The sequence below is a fragment of the Globicephala melas genome, chromosome 5, assembly GCF_963455315.2.
Source record: "Globicephala melas chromosome 5, mGloMel1.2, whole genome shotgun sequence".
Classification (NCBI taxonomy): domain Eukaryota; kingdom Metazoa; phylum Chordata; class Mammalia; order Artiodactyla; family Delphinidae; genus Globicephala; species Globicephala melas.
In genome coordinates this window covers 21,786,252-21,812,447 of record NC_083318.1, presented here as the reverse complement: position 1 = coordinate 21,812,447, position 26,196 = coordinate 21,786,252, and the positions used below count along the sequence as shown (strand labels likewise).

Genomic DNA, 26,196 nt, shown 5'->3' with positions numbered 1-26,196 from the left:
GTATATTGTATGCAAGAGAAAATGGGGATAGGTTTTACACAGAGTTGCTTTGAACTGAAATCTTTAAAAGGAGTTGCATGTCTTTGTGAATGAGGAAAATCTCAAGCATTTTGTGCTAAGTGACCTATTTAGAGCCAGTAATGCCATTCTAGGATTTGAATGAGCCAAGGCCCTTGTTGGCTTCTTGGGCACATATCATATTTTCTTATAACTAGTTTCATTGTGCTGCTTCATCTCCTCACTTTTGTATGAGTACAATATAATAGAAGCAGCTTATGTGGCCTCGTGTCCTTTCCTCTTTTTTTTTTAATATTTATAGTTGTATGCCTTTGTTTCACTTTGTTTTCAATCCTTCTGTTTCTCTGGTATTTTGAGCACTTTGAAATAAGAGTCTGATTTCACTTCCTAAGGACTCATACCCATAAAACCTATCAAAAACAATGATTGGTTTTGTTTATACCTGAAAGCATGGACCCCAACATGCTCTACTTCTGTTTCTAGCGCAGTTCTGAGTCATGCTTTAAAAAGAATGTTTAGCACTTAGCAACCCGGAGTTCAGTCTGGCCCTGAAGTCGCATTGTTTGGTTTGGGATGTAGCGTGTTTTTAAAACAATGTATTCCTGTCTCCATTCCAGACCTACCAAATCTGAACCTCCATGAGAGCATAAGGGGAGGTGAGGGAATGCAGTTTTACAGAACTGTACTTTTAGCTCTGGGGAATACTTCTTTGGAAACAGCTGAGAGAGCAAGTTATTTGGCTAAAAAAAATGGAGGTAGGGTTGAAGAAGACTTCACAGAAGAGGTTTTTTTTTTTTAAAAAAAATTATCTTTGAAGGATGAATCAAATATTTGCCTGATGAGGAAGACTAGGGAAGGATATTTTAGACAGAAGTAGCATGAGTCGAGGCACAAAGTGAGACTCCATGGCGAATCTTTCAGAACTGTGAATTGTCTAGTGTAACTAGACTAGATTGATGCCGATACAGGAAGTAGAAATAACAGAAGAAGAATCAAGAAAGTAGATTAGGACTAAATTGTGAAAAGTCTGGATTGATAAGGAATTACATTTTATTTCATGGGAAATAAAAGTCATCAAAGGATTCATAAATATGACAATAATGTGGCAAGATTTTTATTTTATATTATAACCATGGCAGCAATGTGGAGGATGAATTAAAGGGAGAAGAAACTGGAGACAATGAGACCAACTGAAGATATAATTAGAGTAGCTCAGAAGAATGATTATAAGACAGTAGTTGGGGAAATAGAGGAAAAGGGCATACATTTAGAATCATTCATTTACTCAACAAATAGACTATTTTGTATGTGCTAGCTGTGAGCCCTGTGCTAGCTGTTAGGAAAAAATGAAACCAAACCATGAATGTTCTAGACAAATAAAAAATATATAACTTATGTTGTATGTGTATGAAAAAAATAAATATTTTAAAAATAATGGTATCCTCTTTGTGGAAGAAATATAAATAATTTTACTCTTCTTTAGACATTATTGAATTTTCTAAAGTGTCTGTAGTGTCAGTATATCACATTTAAATACTTTTTCTAATTTTAAAGTGTATATATTGTTTTGCCTCCCAAAACCCTGGTGAAAAGACAGACATGTGAACAACCAATATAACAATATTGTAGTTATAATAGTGATATGTTAAAAAAAAATACTGAATGGCGAGCAGTAGTATCTAAACATGCCTTCAAGAGACAGGGAATCTGCATGAAGGAAGCAGCATTTCAAGTGAAGCTTGTAGGATTTGTGGGAATCCCAGAGAAGAGATACTCCAGACAAAGGAAACTGAAAGTAATTGGAAAATTTATCTGAGTGGATAGGCAGATGTCAGATTCTGAAGTCTTGTATTCTTTGTGAAAGTGTTTAGAATTTATCTTATAGTCCATTCTGAAAATGCAAGCAAAAAGAAGACAGAAGATGTTTACACCATGAAGGCCATTCCGCAGCAGTACAGAAGTTAGATTGAGGTGATGTGGAGTGAAATAAGAAGCAAGCAGGAAAATCAGTAAAGAGACACTTGTGATAGTTTAGGTGATAATTAGCAAGGATTAGTGATTTGGTCAGATGGGTGGGGTGGTATCTGTGTGTATTTGCATGCATGTGTGTGTGTATGCAACCCATATGTGTTTGGTGGGTAGACAGTCCAAGAGGCAGAAATTATCTAATTTCTGATGTCCATCAAATTACTTTTTTTTCCTCAAATGAGGGGATAATGGTATTATTCACTGTAATAAGAAATACATGAATAAGATACTGCTGAGTTATGGTGAGTTTAAAGTACATGTGGGATATTCAAGTGGAAAATTTTATTAGGCAGATGTATATATGAGCATAGACCTCCTGAAAAAGATAAAGGTGAAAAAAACAGTAAGATTTGGTGACTGCTTAGATGTAGTTGGAGGGGTTGGTTGTGAGGTATTCAAATATAGGAAAAAGAATGAGGAAAAGGTTGAAGAGGAGTGAAATACTGAGCTTGACCTTGAGTATTATAAATTATTTAATGACTGTGTAGCTGAGTGATTAAAATGCGAACTCTCATGATCTACCCTACTTGAGTTAAAATCCCAACTTTAGGACTTGCTGAGTGTATCCGCATGAGCAAATTGGTTAACCTCTATGAGGCTCAGGTTCCCCATTTGTAAAATAGAATTAATATTAGTCTTAACCCATAGAGTTGTTGTGAGAATTAAATGAAATAGTTTAAGAAGGGCACTAGAAGTAATACCTGGAGCATAATTAGCGTTAGTTATTATTTGGATTATTTACGAAAAATGAAAGAATTTTGCTCTTAAATGATGAAGAACGTAGTTGTGTGAAACTCTTTTATGAAGAAAAAAAAATTCTTTGTTGCTTAGTTACAATAAAGTAACCTTTCTAGCTGTGTTTTTGGTCCATGAATCAAAATAATGCAAAACAACTAGAGTTTTCAATAGAAAAAATAGCTGATATTCCAGCCAAGTTTTTGAAATTTAGTTCACAGTTGTCTGAAATATAAGAGAATAAGACAAAGAACAAATCTGTGATTGTTTCTCAAGACAGGGCCCTGTTGTGTGCATCATGACCATGAGGCTCTCTTGCTCTTTTCCACAGGCATGGTAGATTATTCTGGTTCTCCAAGACAGGTAGTTTGAAGACACGTTTCTCATAGCTTCCTTTTTCTTATAATAAAGCATTACAGACCCAGACAATAGCCACCAAAGGGAAGTCAAAGCCTGGAATATGACGTTTGGCTATGTCCTCTCATTTGCTATGAGTCATATTGGTTATATCCTTTTGTTTCTTTTTTTGTTTGTTATTTTTGTTTGTTTTTTACATCTTTATTGGAGTATAATTGCTTTACAATGGTGTGTTAGTTTCTGCTTTATAACAAAGTGAATCAGTTATACATATACATATGTTCCCATATCTCTTCCCTCTTGGGTCTCCCTCCCTCCCACCCTCCCTATCCCACCCCTCCAGGCGGTCACAAAGCACTGAGCTGATCTCCCTGTGCTATGCGGCTGCTTCCCACCAGCTATCTACCTTAAGTTTGGTAGTGTATATATGTCCATGCCACTCTCTCACTTTGTCCCAGCTTACTTTTCCCCTTCCCCGTATCCTCAAGTCCGTTCTCTAGTAGGTCTTTGTCATTATTCCCGTCTTGCCCCTAGGTTCTTCATGACCAAGAAGAAATGTTTTTTTTGATTCCATATATATGTGTTAGCATACAGTAATTGTTTTTCTCTTTCTGACTTACTTCACTCTGTATGACAGATTCTAGGTCCATCCACCTCACTACAAATAACTCAATTTCGTTTCTTTTTATGGCTGAGTAATATTCCATTGTAAATATGTGCCACATCTTCTTTATCCATTCATCTGTTGATGGACACTTAGGTTGCTTCCATGTCCTGGCTATTGTAAATAGAGCTGCAATGAACATTTTGGTACTCTTTTTGAATTATGGTTTTCTCAGGGTATATGCCCAGTAGTGGGATTGCTGGGTCGTATGTTAGTTCTATTTTTAGTTTTTTAAGGAACCCCCATACTGTTCTCCATAGTGGCTGTATCAATTTACATTCCCACCAACAGTGCAGGAGGGTTCCCTTTTCTCCACACCCTCTCCAGCATTTAATGTTTGTAGATATTTTTGATGATGGCCATTCTGACCGGTGTGAGATATGTCATTGTACTTTTGATTTGCATTTCTCTAATGTTTAATGATGTTGAGCATTCTTTCATGTGTTTGTTGGCATTCTGTATATCTTCTTTGGAGAAATGTCTATTATGTCTTCTGCCCATTTTTGGATTGGGTTGTTTGTTTTTTGGATATTGAGCTGCATGAGCAGCTTGTAAATTTTGGAGATTAATCTTTTGTCAGTTGCTTCATTTGCAAATATTTCCTCCCATTCTGAGGGTTGTCTTTTGGTCTTGTTTATGGTTTCCTTTGCTGTGCAAAAGCTTTGAAGTTTCATTAGGTCCCATTTGTTTATTTTTGTTTTTATTTCCATTTCTCTAGGAGGTGGGTCAAAAAGGATCTTGCTGTGATTTATGTCATAGACTGTTCTGCCTGTGTTTTCTTCTAAGAGTTTGATAATGTCTGGCCTTACATTTAGGTCTTTAATCCATTTTGAGTTTATTTTTGTGTATGGTGTTAGGGAGTGTTTTAATTTCATTCTTTTACATGTAGCTGTCCAGTTTTTCCAGCTTTTTGAAGAGGCCGTCTTTTCTCCATTGTATATTTTTGCCTCCTTTATCAAAGATAAGGTGACCATATGTGTGTGGGTTTATCTCTGGGCTTTCTATCCTGTTCCATTGATCTATCTTTCTGTTTTTGTGCCAGTACCATACTGTCTTGATTACTGTAGCTTTGTAGTATAGTCTGAAGTCAGGGAGCCTGATTCCTCCAGCTCCGTTTTTCTTTTTTAAGATTTCTTTCACTATTCGGTGTCTTTTGTGTTTCCATACAAATTGTGAAATTTTTGTTCTAGTTCTGTGAAAAATGCCAGTGGTAGTTTGGTAGGAATTGCATTGACTCTGTAGATTGCTTTGGGTAGTAGAGTCATTTTCACAATGTTGATTCTTCCAATCCGAGAACATGGTATATCTCTCCATCTATTTGTATCATCTTTAATTTCTTTTATCAATGTCTTATAATTTTCTGCATACAGGTCTTTTGTCTCTTTAGGTAGGTTTATTCCTAGATATTTTATTCCTTTTGTTGCAGTGGTAAATGGGAGTGTTTTCTTAATTTCACTTTCAGATTTTTCATCATTAGTGTATAGGAATGCAAGAGATTTCTGTGCATTAATTTTGTATACTGTTATTTTACCATATTCATTGATTAGCTCTAGTTGTTTTCTGGTAGCATCTTTAGGATTCTCTATGTATAGTATCATGTCACCTGCAAACAGTGACAGCTTTACTTCTTCTTTTCTGATTTCGATTCCTTTTATTTCTTTTTCTTCTCTGATTGCTGTGGCTAAAACTTCCAAAACTATGTTGAATAAGAGTGGTGAGAGTGGGCAACCTTGTCTTGTTCCTGATCTTAGTGGAAATGGTGTCAGTTTTTCACCATTGAGAATGATGTTGGCTGTGGGTTTGTCATATATGGCCTTTATTATGTTGAGGAAAGTTCCCTCTATGCCTACTTTCTGGAGGGTTTTTATCATAAATGGGTGCTGAATTTTGTCAAAAGCTTTCTCTGCATCTATTGAGATGATCATATGGTTTTTCTCCTTCAGTTTGTTAATATGGTGTATCACATTGATTGATTTGCATATATTGAAGGATCCTTGCATTCCTGGGTAAACCCCACCTGATGATGGTGTATGAACCTTTTAATGTTCTGTTGGATTCTGTTTGCTAGTATTTTGTTGAGGATTTTTTCATCTATGTTCATCAGTGATATTGGCCTGTAGTTTTCTTTCTTTGTGACATCCTTGTCTGGTTTTGGTATCAAGGTGATGGTGGCCTCGTAGAATGAGTTTGGGAGTGTTCCTCCCTCTGCTATATTTTAGAAGAGTTTGACAAGGGTAGATGTTAGCACTTCTCTAAATGTTTGATAGAATTCGCCTGTGAAGCCATCTGGTCCTGGGCTTTTGTTTGTTGGAAGATTTTTAATCATAGTTGCAATTCCAGTGCTTGTGATTGGTCTTTTCATAGTTTCTATTTCTTCCTGGTTCAGTCTTGGAAGGTTGTGCATTTGTAAGAATTTTTCCATTTCTTCCAGGTTGTCCATTTTATTGGCATATAGTTGCTTGTAGTAATCTCTCATGGTGCTTTGTATTTCTGCAGTGTCAGTTGTTACTTCTCCTTTTTCATTTCTCATTCTGTTGATTTGAGTCTTCTCCCTTTTTTTCTTGATGAGTCTGTCTAATGGTTTAATCAGTTTTGTTTATCTTCTCAAAGAACCAGCTTTTAGTTTTATTGATCTTTGCTATCATTTCCTTCATTTCTTTTTCATTTATTTCTGATCTGATCTTTATGATTTCTTTCCTTCTGCTAACTTTGGGTTTTTTTTGTTCTTTCTCTAATTGCTTTAGATGTAAGTTTAGGTTGTTTATTTGACATGTTTCTTGTTTCTTAAGGTAGGATTGTATTGCTATAAACTTCCCTCTTAGAACTGCTTTTGCTGCATCCCATAGGTTTTGTGTCATCGTGTTTTCATTGTCATTTGTTTCTAGGTAGTTTTTGATTTCCTCTTTGACTTCTTCAGTGATCTCTTGGGTATTAAGTGTATTGTTTAACCTCCATGTGTTTGTATATTTTACAGATTTTTTCCTGTAATTGGTATCTAGTCTCATAGCATTGAGGTTGGAAAAGATACGATTTCAGTTTTTACCATGGCTTGATTTGTGACCCAAGATATGATCTGTCCTGGAGAATGTTCCATGAGCACTTGAGGAGAAAGTATATTCTGTCGTTTTTGCATGGAATGTTCTATAAATATCAATTAAGTCCATCTTGTTTAATGTATCATTTAAAGCTTATGTTTCCTTACTTATTTTCATTTTGGATGATCTTTCCATTGGTGATAGTGGGGTGTTAAAGTCCCCTACTATGATTGTGTTACTGTTGATTTCCCCTTTTATGGCTGTTAGTATTTGCCTATGTATTGAGGTGCTCCTGTGTTGGATGCATAAATATTTACAAATGTTATATCTTCTTCTTGGATTGATCCCTTGATCATTATGTAGTGGCCTTCTTTGTCTCTTGTAATAATCTTTGTTTTGAAGTCTCTTTTATCTGATATGAGAATTGCTACTCCAGCTTTCTTTTGATTTCCATTTGCATGGTATATCTTTTTCCATCCTCTCACTTTCAGTCTCTATGTGTCCCTAGGTCTGAGGTGGGTTTCTTGTAGACCACATAGATACGCATCTTGTTTTTGTATCCATTCAGCCAGTCTGTGTCCTTTGGTTGGAGCATTTAATCCATTTACATTTAAGGTATTTATCGGTATGTATGTTCCTATGACCATTTTCTTAATTGTTTTGGGTTTGTTATTGTAGGTCTTTTCCTTCTCTTGTGTTTCCTGACTAGAGAAGTAACTTTAGCATTTGTTGTAAAGCTGGTTTGGTGGTGCTGAATTCTCTTAGCTTTTGCTTGTCTGTAAAGGTTTTAATTTCTCCATCAAATCTGAATGAGATCCTTGCTGGGTAGAGTAATCTTGGTTTTAGGTTTTTCTCCTTCATCACTTTAAATATGTCCTGCCACTCCTTCTGGCTTGCAGAGTTTCTGCTGAAAGATCAGCTGTTAACCTTATGGGGATTCCCTTGTGTGTTATTTGTTGTTTTTCCTTGCTGATTTTAATATTTTTTCTTTGTATTTAATATTTGATAGTTTGTTTAATATGTGTCTTGGCGTTTTTCTCCTTGGATTTATCTGTATGGGACTCTCTGTGCTTCCTGGACTTTTTAAACTATTTCCTTTCCCATATTAGGGAAGTTTTCAGCTGTAATCTCTTCAAATATTTTCTCAGTCCCTTTCTTTTTCTCCTCTTCTTCTGGGACCCCTATAATTCAAATGTTGGTGCGTTTAATGTTGTCCCAGAGGTCTCTGAGACTGTCCTCAACTCTGTTCATTCTTTTTCCTTTTTTCTGCTCTGCAGTAGTTATTTCCACTATTTTATCTTCCAGGTCACTTATCTGTTCTTCTGCCTCAGTTATTCTGCTATTGATCCCTTCTAGAGAATATTTTATTTCATTTATCATGTTGTTCATCACTGTTTGTTTGCTCTTTAGTTCTTCTAGGTCCTTGTTAAATGTTTCTTGTATTTTCTCCATTCTATTTCCAAGATTTTGGATCATCTTTACTACCATTATTCTGAATTCTTTTTCAGAGAGACTGCCTATTTCTTCATTTGTTAGGTCTGGTGGGTTTTTGCCTTGCTCCTTCATCTGCTGTGTGTTTCTCTGTCTTCTCATTTTGCTTAACTTACTGTGTTTGGGGTCTTCTTTTTGCAGGCTACAGGTTCGTAGTTCCTGTTGTTTTTGGTGTCTGTCCCCAGTGGCTAAAGTTGGTTCAGTGGGTTGTGTAGGCTTCCTGGTGGAGGGGACTAGTGCCTGTGTTCTGGTGGATGAGGCTGGATCTTGGCTTTCTGGTGGGCAGGTGCACGTCTGGTGGTGTGTTTTGGGGTGTCTGTGGCCTTATTATGATTTTAAGCAGCCTCTCTGCTAATGGATGGGGTTGTGTTCCACTAGTTGTTTGGCATAGGGTATCCACTGTAGCTTGCTGGTTGTTGAGTGGAGCTGGGTCTTGGCATTGAGATGGAGATCTCTGGCAGATTTTTGCCATTTGATATTACATGGAGCTGGGAGGTCTCTTGTGGACCAGTGTCCTGAACTTGGCTCTCCCACCTTGGAGGCACAGCCCTGACGCCTGGCTGGAGCGTCTAATCGTAGTGTGTTCGAATTAGTGCTATGTTTTGCGGAGAAAACATTTACTTACTTAGATTTTACGATTTTCTCTTTGAATTTGGAGCCAATTTGTATTTTGAAGATTTTGTAGACCCTGGGAAGTAGCCTTTTTATGTATGGTTACTGTTGAAAAAAGGATGAAAAGAATCTCAGATGTAAGTTAGGCCTCGTAGAATTCAGTAAAGGCTGTATAATCAGGCAACTTAGCAAAGATAGGCCAATGGAAAATATAATTCAAGATACTATGTGTTTCTGTGAGCGCCTACATTACTTCTTTGTAATGCTTATCACAATTGTTTTTACTTGTTTATTGTCAGTCTTCAAACTCTAGATGCTATGTTTCTGAGCTGGATTCAAATATCCATGGGAACCAAATTGATGTGTTTACCTGTAAAAGTCATGTCATATGTGTCACCTGGTAGGTGCTTAATTCATATTTGTTTAAGAAATACGTACTTTTGGCCACTCAGGATCCAAGGAAGCTATAGTGAACAAGTTATATTTCTATTCATCAGAAGCAAGAATTTATTATCTCCATTTCTAAGAAGCTATTATTTCACCCTCTTTTCTTATATCCAGTTTCTGTTTACTGGAATTCAACATGATCCCTTTTGCCTCATGGCCTCTGTTGTCTGCCTTTCCTTCTATACCTTTCTACTTTTGCCCATTGTCTGGGAGGAAGAAATTTTCCTCTACCCAACTAGGTTCTTCTGGCTGGTCCAAGAATTAAATTGACATGAGACAGATTAGCAGGAGAAAATCAAACAAAAATTAAATAACATATAGACATAGGAGAGACCCAGGAACATGGAGTAACTTGCCAAATTGGCCAAAAGTTCACCATAAATGCCATCGTCAGCTAGAGATAAAAGAGGATGTTGGGACTTCAGAGGGGAGGAAGGCAGTGGTCATGGAGATGAAAAAGCAAATGTTTGATAAACAAATGTTTGCTGGGCCCTGCAGAGAAAATGGGACATTGGGTGGACTCTGATCTCTAGGCCCCTTTTGGGTAGACTCTGATCCCTAGGCCCCTTTTGGGTGGACTCTGGTCCCTAGGCCCCTTTTGGGTGGACTGTGGTCCCTAGGCCCCTTTTGGGTGGACTCTGATCCCTAGGTCCCTTTTGGGTGGACTCTGATCCCTAGGCCCCTTTTGGGTGGGCTCTGATTCCTAGGCCCCTTTTGGGTGGACTCTGGTCCCTAGGTCCCTTTTGGGTGGATTCTGGTCCGTAGGCCCCTTTTGGGTGGACTCTGGTCCCTAGGCCCCTTTTGGGTGTGCTCTGGTCGCTAGGCCCCGTTTGGGTGTGCTCTGGTCCCTAGGCCCCGTTTGGGTGTGCTCTGGTCCCTAGGCCCCTTTTGGGTGTGCTCTGGTCCCTAGGCCCCTTTTGGGTGTGTTCTGGTCCCTAGGCCCCTTTTGGGTGGACTCTGATCCCTAGGCCCCTTTTGGGTGGGCACTGGTCTCTAGGCCCCTTTTGGGTGGGCTGTGGTCCCTAGGCCCCTTTTGGGTGGACTCTAGTCTCTAGGCCCCTTTTGGGTGGACTCTGATCCCTAGGCTCCTTTTGGGTGGGCTCTGGTCCCTAGGCCCCTTTTGGGTGGACTCTGGTCCCTAGGCCCCTTTTGGGTGGGCACTGGTCTCTAGGCCCCTTTTGGGTGGGCTGTGGTCCCTAGGCCCCTTTTGGGTGGACTCTGGTCTCTAGGCCCCTTTTGGGTGGGCTCCGGTCCCTAGGCCCCTTTTGGGTGGGCTGTGGTCCCTAGGCCCCTTTTGGGTGTGCTCTGGTCCCTAGGCCCCTTTTGGGTGGGCTCCGGTCCCTAGGACCCTTTTGGGTGTGCTCTGGTCCCTAGGCCCCTTTTGGGTGGACTCTGGTCTCTAGGCCCCTTTTGGGTGGACTCTGATCTCTAGACCACACTGAGTTTCCCCCACCACATCTAGCCCATATTCTTTGCAGATATTTCTGGTGATACCTCTATTCTGGGAATAAGCCCTTTATTTAAATACTTTAGGCAGCTAAGAGGGAAGTAAAAAGAAAGGCTTTCTGAGTCTTCTGTTTCTTAAAGATAATCAGCCTAAATTAATCATAATGCCAAAGAGATACATTTTGGAGTGGCAAATTTTGTTCCCATCATTGTAACCATCATTACTAGCTGATGACTTTTTCTGTGTATTGAAGTCAAATTCCCAAGAATCAGACCCTAACTGGTTTAGCTAATTAGAATTATTGGTCTTGAATAAAGTTCTCATAGGCTGTTCTTAAGTATATAGATTGACTGCCCTTGGAGCAAGTGGCCTAATCTGTTATGGCCAAGGTAGTGTTGGTCTGGTTCAGAATAAGATTATCTGTGTATAAAAACAGCTGGGGCTGATTCCTTCAGTAGAGCTTCTGTGTGTAAGTTCTCAGAACATAGGATGGGAAGGCTGGGTTGCTGAGTCTGAGACTGTCCAGCATGCCCCATTTATTTACTCCACTGCAATTATTAATGTTTACTATGTGTTAAAGGGATATAGTGGAGGGAGGGGTATAGATATAAGACTGTCCTGCCTTCACGGAACTCACAGACTAGAGGAGACAGGCAAGCAAACTGAAGGCAGAAAAATGGTATGATATTGGTGAGTACATTGTGCTATGGGAACACAGATGAATCAGTGGGGTCTGGGAGTGTGAAATAAGCCCCATCCTCACTCAGGTTTTTCTGCCCTAAGTATATGTTAAAGAGAGGAAGTTCAGTGTCAACATTTATGTCCTTTGATATCCTTGTTATCTTGATGTTTAAAAAATTACCTAAAGCAAAACAAGAAATGGCATTGAGTATATAATCGTTTATGTAAAGGACTTTTTCTTGTTTGTTGAGTGGAGGGAGAGTATTATTCTTTGGCTCTCAGATATTTTCTACAGTTAGTGTAGTGAGTATATCAGAATTATTTGAAAAGAACCAGTTACACTACCTGTAATATGAGGAATGTGGACTTAAAACTGGGCAGAGATCCTGAGAGATCTTCCTCACCCTTCTTTAGATTTCTGCTACTCTTCTCCCTTCACAGCGGTCCTAACCACTAATGACTGGTTGAGTATTTAAATTCCCTCTTTTCTTCCTGGTAATCTAGATATTGTAGAAGAGAGGACTTCTGGTAACCCTTTATTCTAGTGGAATTCTCAGTGGGGATGCTTATGGATGAGAGAAGCCCCCTGGAAAACTGTTCTTTATCTGTGACTATTAGTTTGCCCCATGCCCCTAACTTCCTTCATCTTCTATCACAGCCTTGCTTACTCTTCTTTTCCAGTCAATTCTCCAATAATGTCTGTTCAAGCCAGTAGCCTGAATGTTGGTCATTGGGCCTGAACATCACCGTGCATATTAGCACTTCATATTGTTCCAAAGAGGTGAAGTGACTTGCCCAAAGCTCTTCATAGCACTTCATATTGAATGAAAGCATAACCCTACCCCTAAATGACCATCCAGTTTTGAAGATGATGCTATTCTAGATATTCTGATTCAGACCCAGGATGAACCTGACAATTTGAATCTATTTGATGAAGTTCTTAATGACCTAAATATCTCTACCAATGGCATTCATCTTTGAATACTTGATACCTGGCACATAGTACTTTTTAAAAGTTCTTTTTTGAACAAATGAAAGCAGCCTTAGGGAACTGTTAAGGAAAACAGAAAAGGAGGCTTTGATTATTTTGGAAGTTGGAACTTAGGAAGCATTTAATAATTATTTCAAACTGTACAATATAGTATGTCAAACCTTTCTGGAACCCTCTAGATACTGAAATGCAAAGACCTTGCATTGGAAATCTTTGAAAGAATTCATATCATTAACCAGTAGATGGCAGTCTCATGCTATAGTTAATACATGGATTTTCTTCAATAAATACATACTAAGCGATCGGTTGGTTGAATTTGTGGTTGCAGGACTGCAGATACGGAGGGCCAACTGTAAAGTAATACTTGGATTTTCGACTGGGGAGCGGGTGGCGCCTCTAACCCTTACTGTTGTTTAAGGGTCAACTGTACTTTGACATGTTCATCCATCATCATCCTTCCCTCCTGATCCCCACAAAACCTCCTGCCACTTCAATTCTATCCCAGACAACTATCTTACCCATCTAGTCACCTCTCTTCAGGTGCCCAGGGTTGTCTTACTGCTAGTGTCTAATTAATCACAGGAAAATATCTTTTATACTTACTTATTCATAGTCATCTCCTAGGAACGGGACTGGCTACATAATTTGCAGGTCTTCCTGTTCAAAATTTATTGAGAATTTTGAGACACTAGCAGCAGAGCATTAAATTAAGCACACAGCCCTTCTGAGCCTAGACAGGTCACACACCCATGAAGCAAGCCAGGCTTCAGAATTTAGAAGATATCTCCTTCTCCCCACCCCACCCTCTGTCATTGCAACACCTCCCTGTGATACATACCCAAGGGGCTACTTAAAGGAGGAGTCACTGACTGCTGTTCAGATACAGAATCTCAGCACTGGATCTTAGCACTAGAGATCATCTGGTCCAGTTAACTCATTTTAAAGATGATTGAACTAAATTCCAAAGAGGTGAAGTGACTTGCCCAAAGCTCTACCAGCCAAGGCTCCATCTACCACACAGGCCCTGTGAGAGATATTTTAAGAAAAGTTTTCCCATCTACCTAAGCCAGACTTTGCTCTGCTTTCTCTTCAAGAGTAGGGCACAGGTTTGTATTACTTAGTAACATTTATTGAGTACCAGCCATGTGCTGAGCACTGTGCTAGATGTTTTATATATAATACCTCAGTTGACAACACTCTCAGAAAATCATTGCTATTTTCCCTATTTTTCAAGTGAGAAAAATTGAGGCTCAGAACTTGAATCTTAGTTAGTTACTGGAAAGATAAGTGTTTAGGTAAGTCTGTGTTATTCTAAAACCCATTCCTTTTTTACCACGTCATTCCTGAGTTCTAGGAAGACTGAGTCAGCCTATATTTCCTGAACATCAGTCTTGTTTTTGATCATCTCTGGATGATCTTGGGGACTCTTACGAGGTAATTCATGTTCTTCAAATTTACCAGCCTTGCTCCTGCCTTAGGGCCTTTGCTCCAGGGTATTTCCTCCACCTGAAACATTCTTCCTCCAGATATTCCATGAAAACAGGAACACATGTCAGATAGGTAATAGGGGATCTGATCACATAGGATATTGCAGGCCATTGTAAGGACATTGGCTTTTTCTCTGAATGAAATGGGAGACATTTCGGTATTTTGTGTAAAGGAGTGACATGATCTGATTTAGATTTTTAAAGGATCGTTCTGACGCTGTGTTGAAAAAGAGACTAAGTGGGTGGAGTAAGGAAGGTAGAAAGAAAGTAGGAGGCTTTTTAGGGATTATTACAGTAATCAAGGGAAGGATAAATGGTGACTGACCAAGGTGATAGCAGTGGAAATGAAATATGTTAAAATTTTTAAACTTTTGTTGTGGAAAATATCGAATACATACAAAAGTAGGGAGAAAAGTTTAATGAATTGCCATGTTCCTACTAGGTACCCCATGAACCTGTCATGTGTCAGCATGGGTCGGGCACTTTTCAACAGCTGCAACAGTTGTCAACTTGTGACCAATCTTGTTTCTTCTATACTCCTCCCCACTACCTCCCTGACCCTAGATTGGGGAGGAAGCAATTTGAAGGAGACCCCAGATACTATATTTCATGTGTAAATATTTCAGCTTTTACTACCCCAGCTGCTTCTAACTGCTCCTCTATCCTGCAGTTTACCCTGTGGCTCCTGCTTGTTCATAGCTTCGCATACTCATGTCTTTTACTTACTGCCTGCCCTCTTTAAACCTTTTCAAACATTTTTTTTAATTTTATTTTTTTATTTTTGACTGTGCTGCGCGGCTTGCGAGATCTTAGTTCCCTAACCAGGGATCAAACCCGCACCCTCAGCAGTGAAAGCGTGGAGTCCTAACCACTGGATGCCAGGGAATTCCAGAAACCTTTTTCCTTCTACCGATAACTGTGTATTTCTCACATTCAAACTCCCTAAAGGGAGGTTCTTCTAGGTTCAGTTCATTGTGTTGTTCCTTCTGCACAGAGAAGGAACATAAACTGGCCAAACTGTGTTAGATTGGCTGCTCTTGGGTCAGGCACCCTCTCTTGGTCAATCAAATTGGCGTGATATCAAGGTCAGTTTCCCAAAGAGGGGTTATAGCAATGGTAGTCACTTAGCAAACAATAGGCTGCTCTCCAATACTAATAAATAGTGGAGATTTAATGCTAGAAAGGATATAAATTGTAAAAAAAAAAAAAAAAAGTGAGCCTGCAGTGAGGCTAGAAATAGATAAGTGCCTAATCACTTAATTGCCATTATTTTACAGTCTGACCTGACTCATTTGGAGTGCTATTATTGGGTGCCACTAAGGAATTAAGGGACTTTTTTTCCTTAAGATATTTTTGTTTATAATAGGCTGAGTAATAGCATAGATCATAATGTACTGGACTAAAAGTCAAGACCTACATTTAATTCCTGTGTTCCTCATGGACTCTGTACAACATTAGACAAGCTAATAAACCTCTCTGTGCCTTAGTTTCTCCACTTTCAGGTGAGGTTAATACCTGCCCTATTCCTATTTCACATACATAGATAAGATCAGAGAGGTGGAAGCACTTTGAACCTTTGTTTTTTCTTTTCTTTTTATTTTTTTTATGGTACGCGGGCCTCTCACTGTTGTGGCCTCTCCCGTTGCGGAGCACAGGCTCCGGACGCACAGGCTCGGCGGCCATGGCTCACGGGCCCAGCCACTCCGTGGCATGTGGGATCCTCCCAGACCGGGGCACGAACCCGTGTCCCCTGCATCGGCAGGCGGACTCTCAACCACTGCGCCACCAGGGAAGCCCTGAACTTTTATTTTTAAAAAGAGTGTGAAAAATTTGAATCATTACTATTTTCAATGTGAAGTTTTTAATGAAGTTATAACATGAACAGTGGTGCTCGCTTCGGCAGCACATATACTAAAATGAACAGTGGATTTAAGTTCTTGTTTTTGCAAAAGATTACATATTCTCTAATCTATTCATCTTCATCATGTATGCCAAACATTTTTCTTCCCACATTGTAATGTATCTGCCGTGTTTATATACAACTTAGAATGATACCTGGAACTTGGTAAGAACTATATAAATATTAGCTGTTACCTTCTGCAGTGTGAAAAATAATTACTCAAAACAAAAGTCCGTAGAGTTAAATGCTTAAAAAATTGACCACCCTCTGTGCCCTGTAATACACAACCACCTAAAATGCAATTGCTTGAAATACATAAAATAGTATATCATGTGAGCATATGAGTGAAAGAAAACTTTTGAGGCCCTAAAAATCTGTCTGTATGTGTATGCGTTTATGAGTAAAGGGGGGATGCCACTTGAAGGTGACACTTTTGGTATCTGATAGCCCACTTTTTCTCAAAGACAGGTTAGTGTACCTGCTGCATCAGAATCACTTGAGAGTTTTCTAAAATCCCTGGTTCTATTTTCAGAAATTCTGATCTAATAGGATAACAGTGGAGACTAAGCATGCAAACATTTCTTAAGTTTCTCAGATTATCCTGATGCTTACCCAGGTCTAGGAATCACTGACAATGTAGAAAAATATAATACAGTTCTTTACCCTAGTACATCATTTGTTTCCTACCAGATTATTCAAAGTGGTATGTATGGGGAAATATACAAATCCACACCGGGAGAAGGGGACTGGGAGGTTATCTGTTAAAATCAGAATAGTGATTATCTCTGGATTATGGGTTTATGGAAATATTTATTTTTCATTTGCTTTTTTATCTCTAAATTTTCTGGTTGAATGTATATTATTTTTATAATAAATGTTACTAAGGAAAATATTTGCCACCAGTACAAGATTTTAAAGACCTCCATGCAATGTATGTTTTTAGTTTACCAAATGTGGGAAAAAACCCAAAACCATCTATCAGTGCATATGCTGCATAGCTTTTTTTTTTTTTTAAAGGAGAGACGACTTATAAAGCAATGTGGGAACAATATTTATTCATCTGTTTTTTAAAATGTGACAAATTCTTTTAGAACACCAATAAATGTACATCTTAGAGAATGTAAAACAAATTAAATCCTAATTAGCTTTTACGTGTTTTGCTTTAGCAAGACTGGAAATACAAGCCATTGGCTAATGTTCATAAAAGGACTAATCAGTCAGCAACCTTACACTTGGTGAGGAGAGGAAAATAAGTTCTGGTTCAGTATAGATTTTCCATCTCATATGTGTTCTGGGCTCTGTTCCAGGAACAATGCTCACTCCTTTTTGAAGATCCTCTTGGCTTCCACTCCTTCATATACATAAGTCTGAAACGTGTTAACAAACATAGAAGAATTTGCCATTAAGATTAAAGGCTAAATTAAGAAAAATATTAGTAGTATTATAGCTTTGAAATAAGTTTATAGTTTTTTTTTCTTGTACCTGATAACAACACTTTATACAGATACAGGATACATCCATTTAAAAACACGTTTTGGTTTTTAGTCACATTTTTAGTTAAAATAGGCTCAATGTATTGACATATATACGTTTTCTTCAATAAATAGGCATCAGAAAATATCTGTATTTTAAAAATCAGTAAGATTAATGAGAAAAGTAATAGTCTATTTAATGATGATATAACTCAACAACCCCCAAAATAAAATCATTGCTGTGTGATTATTTTCGCCTTTGGAAAATAACTATAATAACCACTCACCTGGACCATTTCACCACCTACAATTTCTCGGACAGTATTTAGTTCATTTCCATTGTCCACCCGTTTGAATTTTCCAACAAGTTTATTTCCCTCTAGGCTCCAAGTCCCCTATATAAAATTTAAAAAAAATAATAAAATAGCATTTTTTAGGGTCTTACATGTGTCAGGCCCTGTTTTGAGGCCTACAGGTCTACTTCTTCCAACTTCACTATGACCCTATGAAGTAAATATTATCTCCATTTCACAGATGAGAAAACTGAAATACAGTAATTTACCTAAAGTCACAAAGCCAGGGTTGAACCTAGGTTATTGGGCTCTAGAGTATGCGCTGGTAACCATCATGCTGTCCTCACTCAATTGTTTCCAAATGCCAGATTTTAAGGCAGATCATCAGGGCTTCTTTTTTCTAAACCTTTCACATTAAAAAGAGTGTTCTAAATTTAGTCATAGTTCATATTAGTTTCATGGAGAAGCTAACAAGCTTGTGCTTGTTTTAGTTTATGTAATTGTTGTAGTAATTAAAACATAACCACAATGGATAAAATATTTGACAGTGTGATTGTCATTGGAAACATGTTTAATTTAACCAGAAAAATTCTAAGGGCAAAAAAGTTTTTCAAAACTCAGTTGAAAAATGTGACTCCATAAAATTTTATTTCAAATATTAAAAGTTGAATTCCCAATGACCTAGATAGTAGCATTAGGCCTTTCCATTTGGTCACAAATTCATTCACTAATTTATTCATTTATTGTATTATTTCAGTTACATTAACTAAATGTCTATTACGTTTACGTTAGATAACTCTAAAAGCTTTTGTTGCTGTCAGATATGTAAAGTTGAAAACACTGAACTTTAGTTTTCTTTATGAAGAGGTGTATACTCAGTCATTCAAAGATATTTTTCTAATTCTTATTGTTTAATCCTTTACAGATGTGTATGAAAATCAAAATGTTATGTTTAAATACTCTGCTAACTAACTAACTTGTTTGATATATAATATGGGTAAACTCCATTGGCTGCTTCAGTAAATGAAGGAGACCTACATTAATTAAACCATTCAATGACAGAAAGCAGAGATTATTTTAGTATTGTGTAGAAAAATCAAGAATACATTGCTTATAAAAAATTTCTTACAGTGAGTTCAGTTCCATCTGCGAGGCTATAATTAAAAGGGACACCAAGCTCAAACACAACTTCAATGTTTCGAAAAGTGCTTGATTCTTTGACTGTGAATTTATTTCCTTCTTGTGTAATTGTCAGTTTCAAATTGTCATGAGATGCAAGCTTCCTTTTCACCACATTAATACCTGCAAAGGGAAAGAGATTTAAGGAAATAAAGTTAAAAAATGCCATGGAAAATGCTTACTTTTCCAAGTTTTGTTTTAACTAGTTAATTAACCAATTAATATTTTGAGGGGGGAGGAAAACCTGATAGCATTGACTTTGCACAAGAGCATCCAGATTGCTTCTGTAGAAAAAGTTCAGGCTCAATCATATCAAGCTATTTTTCCAAAACTTAAGAAAAATTAAATGAAGCAGGAATTATTGAATCTTAGAACTGAGTAAGTTTTTTAAAATTATCAATGTTTTTGTTTCAGTGTTAAGTAAACCAAATTCCAGGAGTGTCAAGTGAAGGATTTTAAAAGTATATTTATATATTTATAAGGATATACAACTTTAATTCTACATGTATGGTACTCTTTTTTTTTTATTAATGTCCTTTTGCTTTCCATAATGGCTTTAAAATTTTGAACTTCATAATTCTCTTTGTTTTTTTTGGCATTTCCGACTGTCTCAAAAATGAGAAAATTAGCAAACATTACAGTCAAATTTATTATGTCAGAGGAAAAGAGAATTAAGTCTCATTTATTCAGAGCTGTGACTTCTGATAGAACTCATTTTCATTGCTTTATTTTATGGACTTTGCTTTTCCATTCCCTAGAATTTAATGTTTTAAAGTCTGGAAGTTATCATTACACACTGCCATATTTTACTTTCCAAACAAAAAAACTATCAATTTTCAATCAGCAGTTAACGTGAATGAAATGTATCTGGATGTTTTTTGTGTTTCAGAGAATAGCACCCAAGAATCTTTTCTTCCAGTGGTGAGACAGTGTATTCCTTCCAATGTAAGAAGTGGGAATATGGTTTTTGCTACTCTGAACCATCGACCATTCCTGAGCCGCACCGCCACAGCAGGTGTCATTCTCTAAGCCTTAAGGTTTAGAAGGAGTTAGAAAGATGTCTGTGAGAAACAAAAGTACAAGCCATTAAAGTATTAAGCCCTTACCCATTTTTTCCATGAACTTTTCATAGTTCTCGTTTCGGTCTATCTTCCAAGTACCATCGAACGCCATGGTCTCCAGCTGATTGAGCCTCTAGGCAATCAGAGATTCAGGGCTGTCCTTAGGAGAGAATTTATGCTATTTCTTATCTTAGAACCAACTTCATACTGTGATGTGGAAGTTTAAAGTTCAAGAAGTCACTTAACTACATTAATGCCAAACCATCATAGTTTCCCTAGTTTCTATAAATTCCTTAGCTCCTCTCCTGAAATTCAGCTGTATTAAAGCATGATAAGCATACCTACTGTGTCTTAAACTATGATTGTGGGCACATTTATTTCAAGGATTAGAATGCATATTGTCTGTAGATAGTTTTTCCACTTACAAGTTCAAAGTGCACACTGTGTTGAATGTAACATAATTTAGAGCATATATCAAATAACATCTGGGAAGTGAGACTATTAATGACGTATCCCTTTTTTACAATAGCAATTACCCTGTAAAGTAAGACTTCATGACCGAACACAGCTGAAAAGTTAAGGTTAATAGGATATTGATACTGAATATTTATTTATTTTTCTAATATGTCCTTTTGCATTGTGTTTTTGGATTGCCATGGCTTTGGGTAAATATCCTGGCACCTGGTACAGTGTGTGACACACAATAGGGACCCATTATATTTTTGTTTTGGTCTTGAATGGTGATAGGCCACTGAGAAAAATTTCAAGAGGTAGCAATGTGGCTGGATAACATGACAACTCCCATAAGAGAAAGAACATCTTTAAACATCTGCCACGTGCAGAAAAAACAAAAGCCAGATGTCAGCTATGCCATTAACTAAAACCATTCCTTTGTTTAACTCTCACTCCCTCTCATCCCCAAACCTGGTGCTGTCCTAAGCCAAAACTCAATGTGTGTGTTGGGTGGGTTGGGCGTATAGAGGGTAGCTAGAAAGGTGAAGAGAAAAGAAGGTCACCGTATCTGTCCCTGCCCCCACTGCAGGCTTCCAACCTGGAGCATGCTCTAGCTGGTGCGGGAAAAACCATTAACTTAGTGTGAAGTGTGCAGTTTTGATTATTAGTGAGCCCGAACATGCTCATTATTAAAAAGAGACTATTATTGTGCATGAATGTGACCAGAGAACCTCTTATTAACTAAAGCTCAGTAGAGAAACTACAGAGCATGCCCAAGATTTCATTCAGGGTCAGTGGAGGGACGTATCTAACAGATTTGAACAGGACATTGGGAAATAGAATAAAGTTTAAAAATTTTTAAAGAAATATTTATCTATCTGTTTATTTGGCTGCATTGGGTCTTTGTTGCAGCATGCAGGATCTTCTTTGTGGCATGTGAGATCTTTCATTGTGCTGTGCGGGCTTCTCTCTCTAACTGTGGCTTCTGGGCTCTAGAGCGCGCGGGCTCAGTAGTTGCAGTGTGCGGGCTCAGTAGTTGTGGCATATGGGCTCTCTAGTTGTGGTGCGTGGGCTCCAGAGAGTGCGGGCTCAGTAGTTGCAACACGTGGGCTCTAGAGTGCGCGGGTTTAGTTGCCCTGCGGCATGTGGGATCTTAGTTCCCCAATGAGGGATCGCACCCACGTCCCCCTGCATTGGAAGGCAGATTCTTAACCACTGGACCACCAGGGAAGTCCACGTTTTAAAAATTTTGATATCTATTGGGCACACTCTTTCAGTGGAGTTGCCCACTTTTTATTTTCTCAAGCACATTAAACAGTAAACTACCTTCAACCAAATCCGTTATTCGTTTAAAAAGGAAAATACATCCAAATATACACACAGACATACACACACACACAGAGAAAGAGAGGGAGAAAGTGGGTGGGTCAGGGAAGAGAGATCATAATTTGAGAATAATGGGAAGTCCTTTACATATGAAAAAAATTGACTACCTTATCTTTGTACTTCTCTCTTTTGCCAAAGATAATGAAAACCTCATTATTTGGGAACCATCACGTAGTGTACTTTCAACTTGGAGAAGAGAAGTTTATGGTTACTCTAGAGCCAGGGTTTAAATAGTCTCTCAGGTAATCCACTACTTATGATGATTTGTGAATTTAGCAGGCCATGGATAATGGATCCAATCTTTTTTTTTCTAGATTAGAAAAAATAGATGTATCTGGTCACTGGAATAGAAGTGTAGTGCAGTAAAAAGAACATGTGTTTTAGAAACAAAAAGACTTGGTTTCAGTACTGCCTGCAAAACCCATTATACACTGTACAGGACCTCGATCATATCAGTCAATCTCTCTGAGCCTAAATAATTACTAATAATTAATAATTATTCTCATTTTATAGATGAGGAACTGAGGCTCAGAGTGAGTGATATGATCAAGGTATATGATCAATACAAAAATTATATAAAGCATGAGCCTGAGCAACTGATAGACATCAAGTACTCAATAAACCTTTGCTTCTCTTCTTGTTCCCTGAGAAAGAAAATCAATCTCAATAATAAATTTTTAGAAGTATCCCAGGTCCCAAACCACTTTGATATTTGAGAAGGGAAATCTATGTCTTTCAATTGTTTATTAGAAAGTCACCTGAAATTTATTTATTTAGGTATTTTTTGATTTGCACTAGTGATTAACTTGGGGCTAGGTATGACTTGGATTTGCCTGTTAAGGTTAGCATGATACTTCAGACCCCTCTGGGAATACAGCTTTTCTCTCTATGATCTCACAGCAATGGAAGTAAAAGTGCCTCACTCAGGAAGGTGGGGAGGAGGAAACTAGAATGGCTTCTTACCATTTTTCACCTAACAGTGCCCTTTTTCTCGTGGCCACCTTGAGCTTCCCAGGAGGAGCAGAATAGGATCAGATGAAAGCAAATAGCACTTGGTCTCATGCAAATCTGCTAACAGAATGGACATGTTAAACTTTCAGTCTTCCATTTATCAGTGGCAGTAACCTAATTTAAAGTCGGTAAGGAATCCCTGTTATCTCTGCAGTGTGGCATCATTGGAGTTTTTTTAAATGATTAGATCAAATGTTTAACATTACACTTTTCCTTCTGCAGCTTCTGAACTCTGTAACTCCCCAATTCTTATCACTTACCTGGACCCCATCTAGAAAAGGTTGTACAGAACCTATGGACCAGTTTCCCTTACAGACCTCTCGTACTGATGATACAGTTGGGCTAATCAGCTGAGGACAGACCCAGTCCTTTATTTTCTTCTTTGATAATACTTGAAGATTTAAGGTCCTGCAGCTTGGGAAAGTGGGTGGATTAGGCGTGTGTTTGGGGGGGTTGCAGATGCTGTGGAGGTAGAGTTGTACTCTCTGTGTGGACTCTGCGGTCTGCATCAGCCACTGAGTGGTATGGAAGAAGTGGAAATCAGCAGAAACTCCTGCTCATCCCTATCCCATTCCTCCAAGAGAAAGTACAAACCACATTCCTTAACGTGGCTTCTGAAGCCCCTACTTATATCTCCAGTCTCCTGCCATTCCTTACTGTGTACTCTAAAATCTAAATATATCAAACTTCTTGTAGTCCTCAGTCTGTTAAATGTGCTTGCTTTCTGTTGCTTCAGGTCACAGCTTGGTCACTGAGTGCTCTAAGAAGGCTGCCCTGAACCACCAAGAATGGGTCAGGTAAGTCACTTCTCCCAAGTACAATGACCTTCTAAAGGTCTCAGCATAGCTCATAAGAGGTTAAAGCAGCTGATTCATAATAACCAGGAAAACAGTATCATCATGAAGTCCAGAGATATCACAGGAGGGGCAATATGATGTTTCAAGCTCATTTCAAAGGAAAAGCTTTCTGGAGATCACAGAAATCCTTTTACCCCATCGTAAAGCAGAAGGGAAAGTTGGTTTTTTTTTTTTTGGCGGTACATGGGCCTCTCACTGTTGTGGCCTCTCCCGTTGCGGAGCACAGGCTCTGAACGTGCAGGCTCAGCGGCCATGGCTCACGGGCCCAGCCGCTCCGCGGCATGTGGGATCTTCCCAGACCGGGGCACGAACCCGTGTCCCCTGCATCGGCAGGCGGACTCTCAACCACTGCGCCACCAGGGAAGCCCAGAAGGGAAAGTTTTTATAGAGCATTTATATATATATATATATATATATATATATATATATAATTTATGGGATATAGCATTTTCAGGCATTTACTAACCACTTCAGAATTTCTGAATCCTCCTATTCAGTCCCAAGTTATTTAACTTTTACATGTCAGAAAAAAATAGTGGTCTCTATTAGGGCCATGTAAGAGAAGGATTTGAGGGACAGATGGAAAGAGCAACAGGAAATTCTTAAGGTTACTGTCCAATCCCTAGCAGTGAATGGGGAATGAGGGAGAATTGTAAAGTTTGCCTAAAGAGTTTACTTCATTCTGTTTTAACCATAAGCCTCTAAATTTTAGAAATATTAAGACCTTTTAAATTATGTTTTAGGATTTCGTACCTGAGATGGCTGGTTGATTTTCTTCCGAAAAGACTATAGAGTTACAGCAGTGTACAGGGAGGTATCTACCAAATAATGGTGAGTGCAACTTGCTGATTCTCATTAATAACAAGACAGCCATCAGTGGCAGTTGAATGATGTTGCATGGATTTATGACTTCATCCTCTGTCTTATCTTTTTTAATCTGGGTCTGTTTCCCCAAATAATGAGTCTCTCTCAAGCAATTTGAATGGGAGGTTTCTCAACTCCTATACCCCTCATACCACAGAGGAAGATAGGTGTGCATTATCTCAGCTCCCCCCTCCCACATCCATTATGTTTCTGCCTTTTTTTTTTTTTTTAAAGAAAATCTTTTCCTTTGAGACCATTTCCATTTGGCTGTCACCTTCCAGCCAACTTCATCATCATTATCTACCATCTATCCCATCTATTGTTGTTATCTACCATCTATCATGGAGAATCATGACACCAGGCTCACCATCATCCTCTTTGTCTTGCCATCATCCTGGGTGAGCTCAAAGTCCATGTGGATAAGCTACTTGTCACTCTGGCTTCACGGTACCTTAACCTCCTCATCTCTAATAATCTTTACCTCTACACTTTATCCAGTTACGTCCAGGGCTGTAACCTGTGGTTTGTCACTACTAGAGTTGTTCCTTCTGTGAAATTTAACATGCCGCTCTCCGGCCACAACTTTTCATCCTCTCAGCTCCTTCATTTTCTCCCACAGTATCAGCTCTTAGCTGGGAGAGAACTTCAGTCAGTTGTCGCCTCTGTTTTCCCCCAAGTTGGAATCCCCTCCTGGTTTGTTTACATTCTCTATCCAGTCAATACCTGTTGCAAATAAAATAACTCCTGTGCTCTTCCAGGTGCTATTACACATGCACGGTTTCCAGCTTCAACTGAATCCTCTGCCCTGCCTGGCAAGACTTTTGTGTACCTCAGTCAACTCCCTCCTCATTTGTGACAGTGACTGGATCTTTAATCGTTCTCCTATAGTCTTCTTCCCTTGCCTTCAGCAGATGACCTGGGTATTACTCCACAGGGGAAATAAAACAGCAAGCAATAATTCTCCCAATTTATGTGCTTTCCTTTTCAGTGTTATCTGTTACTACTTTACTTCTATAAATTCTTTCATGCACTTATTCATTCGACATATATTAGAATTCCCACTATAACCTAGGCACTATGCTAAATTATAGAGATAGAATGATGAACACATACAGTTTCAAGAGAAGCAAGGCTTGAAATTACAATAATTTGGTACATATAAAGATTTTTTTTCCTATCTCCATATCTCCCTTTTAATTATTTATTTGGCTGAGGTGGGATCTTTTCTTCTTCACATTAAGATAATCCAGTCTCCATCTTAAGAAATGAAAAAAAGTCTCCCTGGCTTCTATTGACATTTCTAGAACCTACTCAATCTTTCTCCTTTCCCTGATAGCCAGGCTTCTTGAAAAAGTAATCTATACTGTCTCCTCATTCTTATCTTCTGTTAGAGCCTCAGTCTGCTGCAGTGGGGCTTTTATATTCACCCCTCCACTGAAACTACTTACTAAGCTCATTGCTGAATTTTTTTGTTGTCAAAACCAGTGCACACCCCTTGGCCCTTATTTTATGTCATTACAGCATTCCAGACTATCGACTCCTCCCTTTTTGAAATTTCTCCTTTTCTTTTCTTGACTTCATTCTTTCTTGATATTCCTCTTACTTCTCTGAATGTCCTTTTCAGGCTCTTTCACAGGCAACTCTTTCTCAACCAACACTTTATATTTTGAGGTTGCATCTTAAGATCTCTTTTTATTCCACACAATTTACCTGGGCTATTTTTGCCA

At 38.4% G+C, this 26,196-nt stretch overlaps 1 protein-coding gene and 1 long non-coding RNA gene across 16 annotated transcripts in view; one reads left to right on the top strand and one right to left on the bottom strand.

Moving 5' to 3' along the window:
* LOC115857170 (uncharacterized) overlaps positions 1-26,196 on the top strand; it is a 231,411-nt gene that overhangs the window by 7,974 nt on the left and 197,241 nt on the right. For all 15 annotated transcript variants that reach the window (XR_009563941.1, XR_009563937.1, XR_009563942.2 and 12 more), the window contains exons 3-4: positions 23,485-23,545; positions 24,349-24,436. This is a non-coding gene — a long non-coding RNA (uncharacterized lncRNA). The remainder of the gene's footprint in view (positions 1-23,484; positions 23,546-24,348; positions 24,437-26,196) is intronic.
* FABP2 (fatty acid binding protein 2) lies at positions 17,210-20,010 on the bottom strand. Its single transcript, XM_030863964.2, has 4 exons — positions 19,944-20,010; positions 18,788-18,960; positions 17,653-17,760; positions 17,210-17,260 (listed from the first exon to the last, which is right to left on the bottom strand). The coding sequence occupies exons 1-4, from the start codon at positions 20,008-20,010 to the stop codon at positions 17,210-17,212; spliced, it is 399 nt and encodes a 132-aa protein (XP_030719824.2).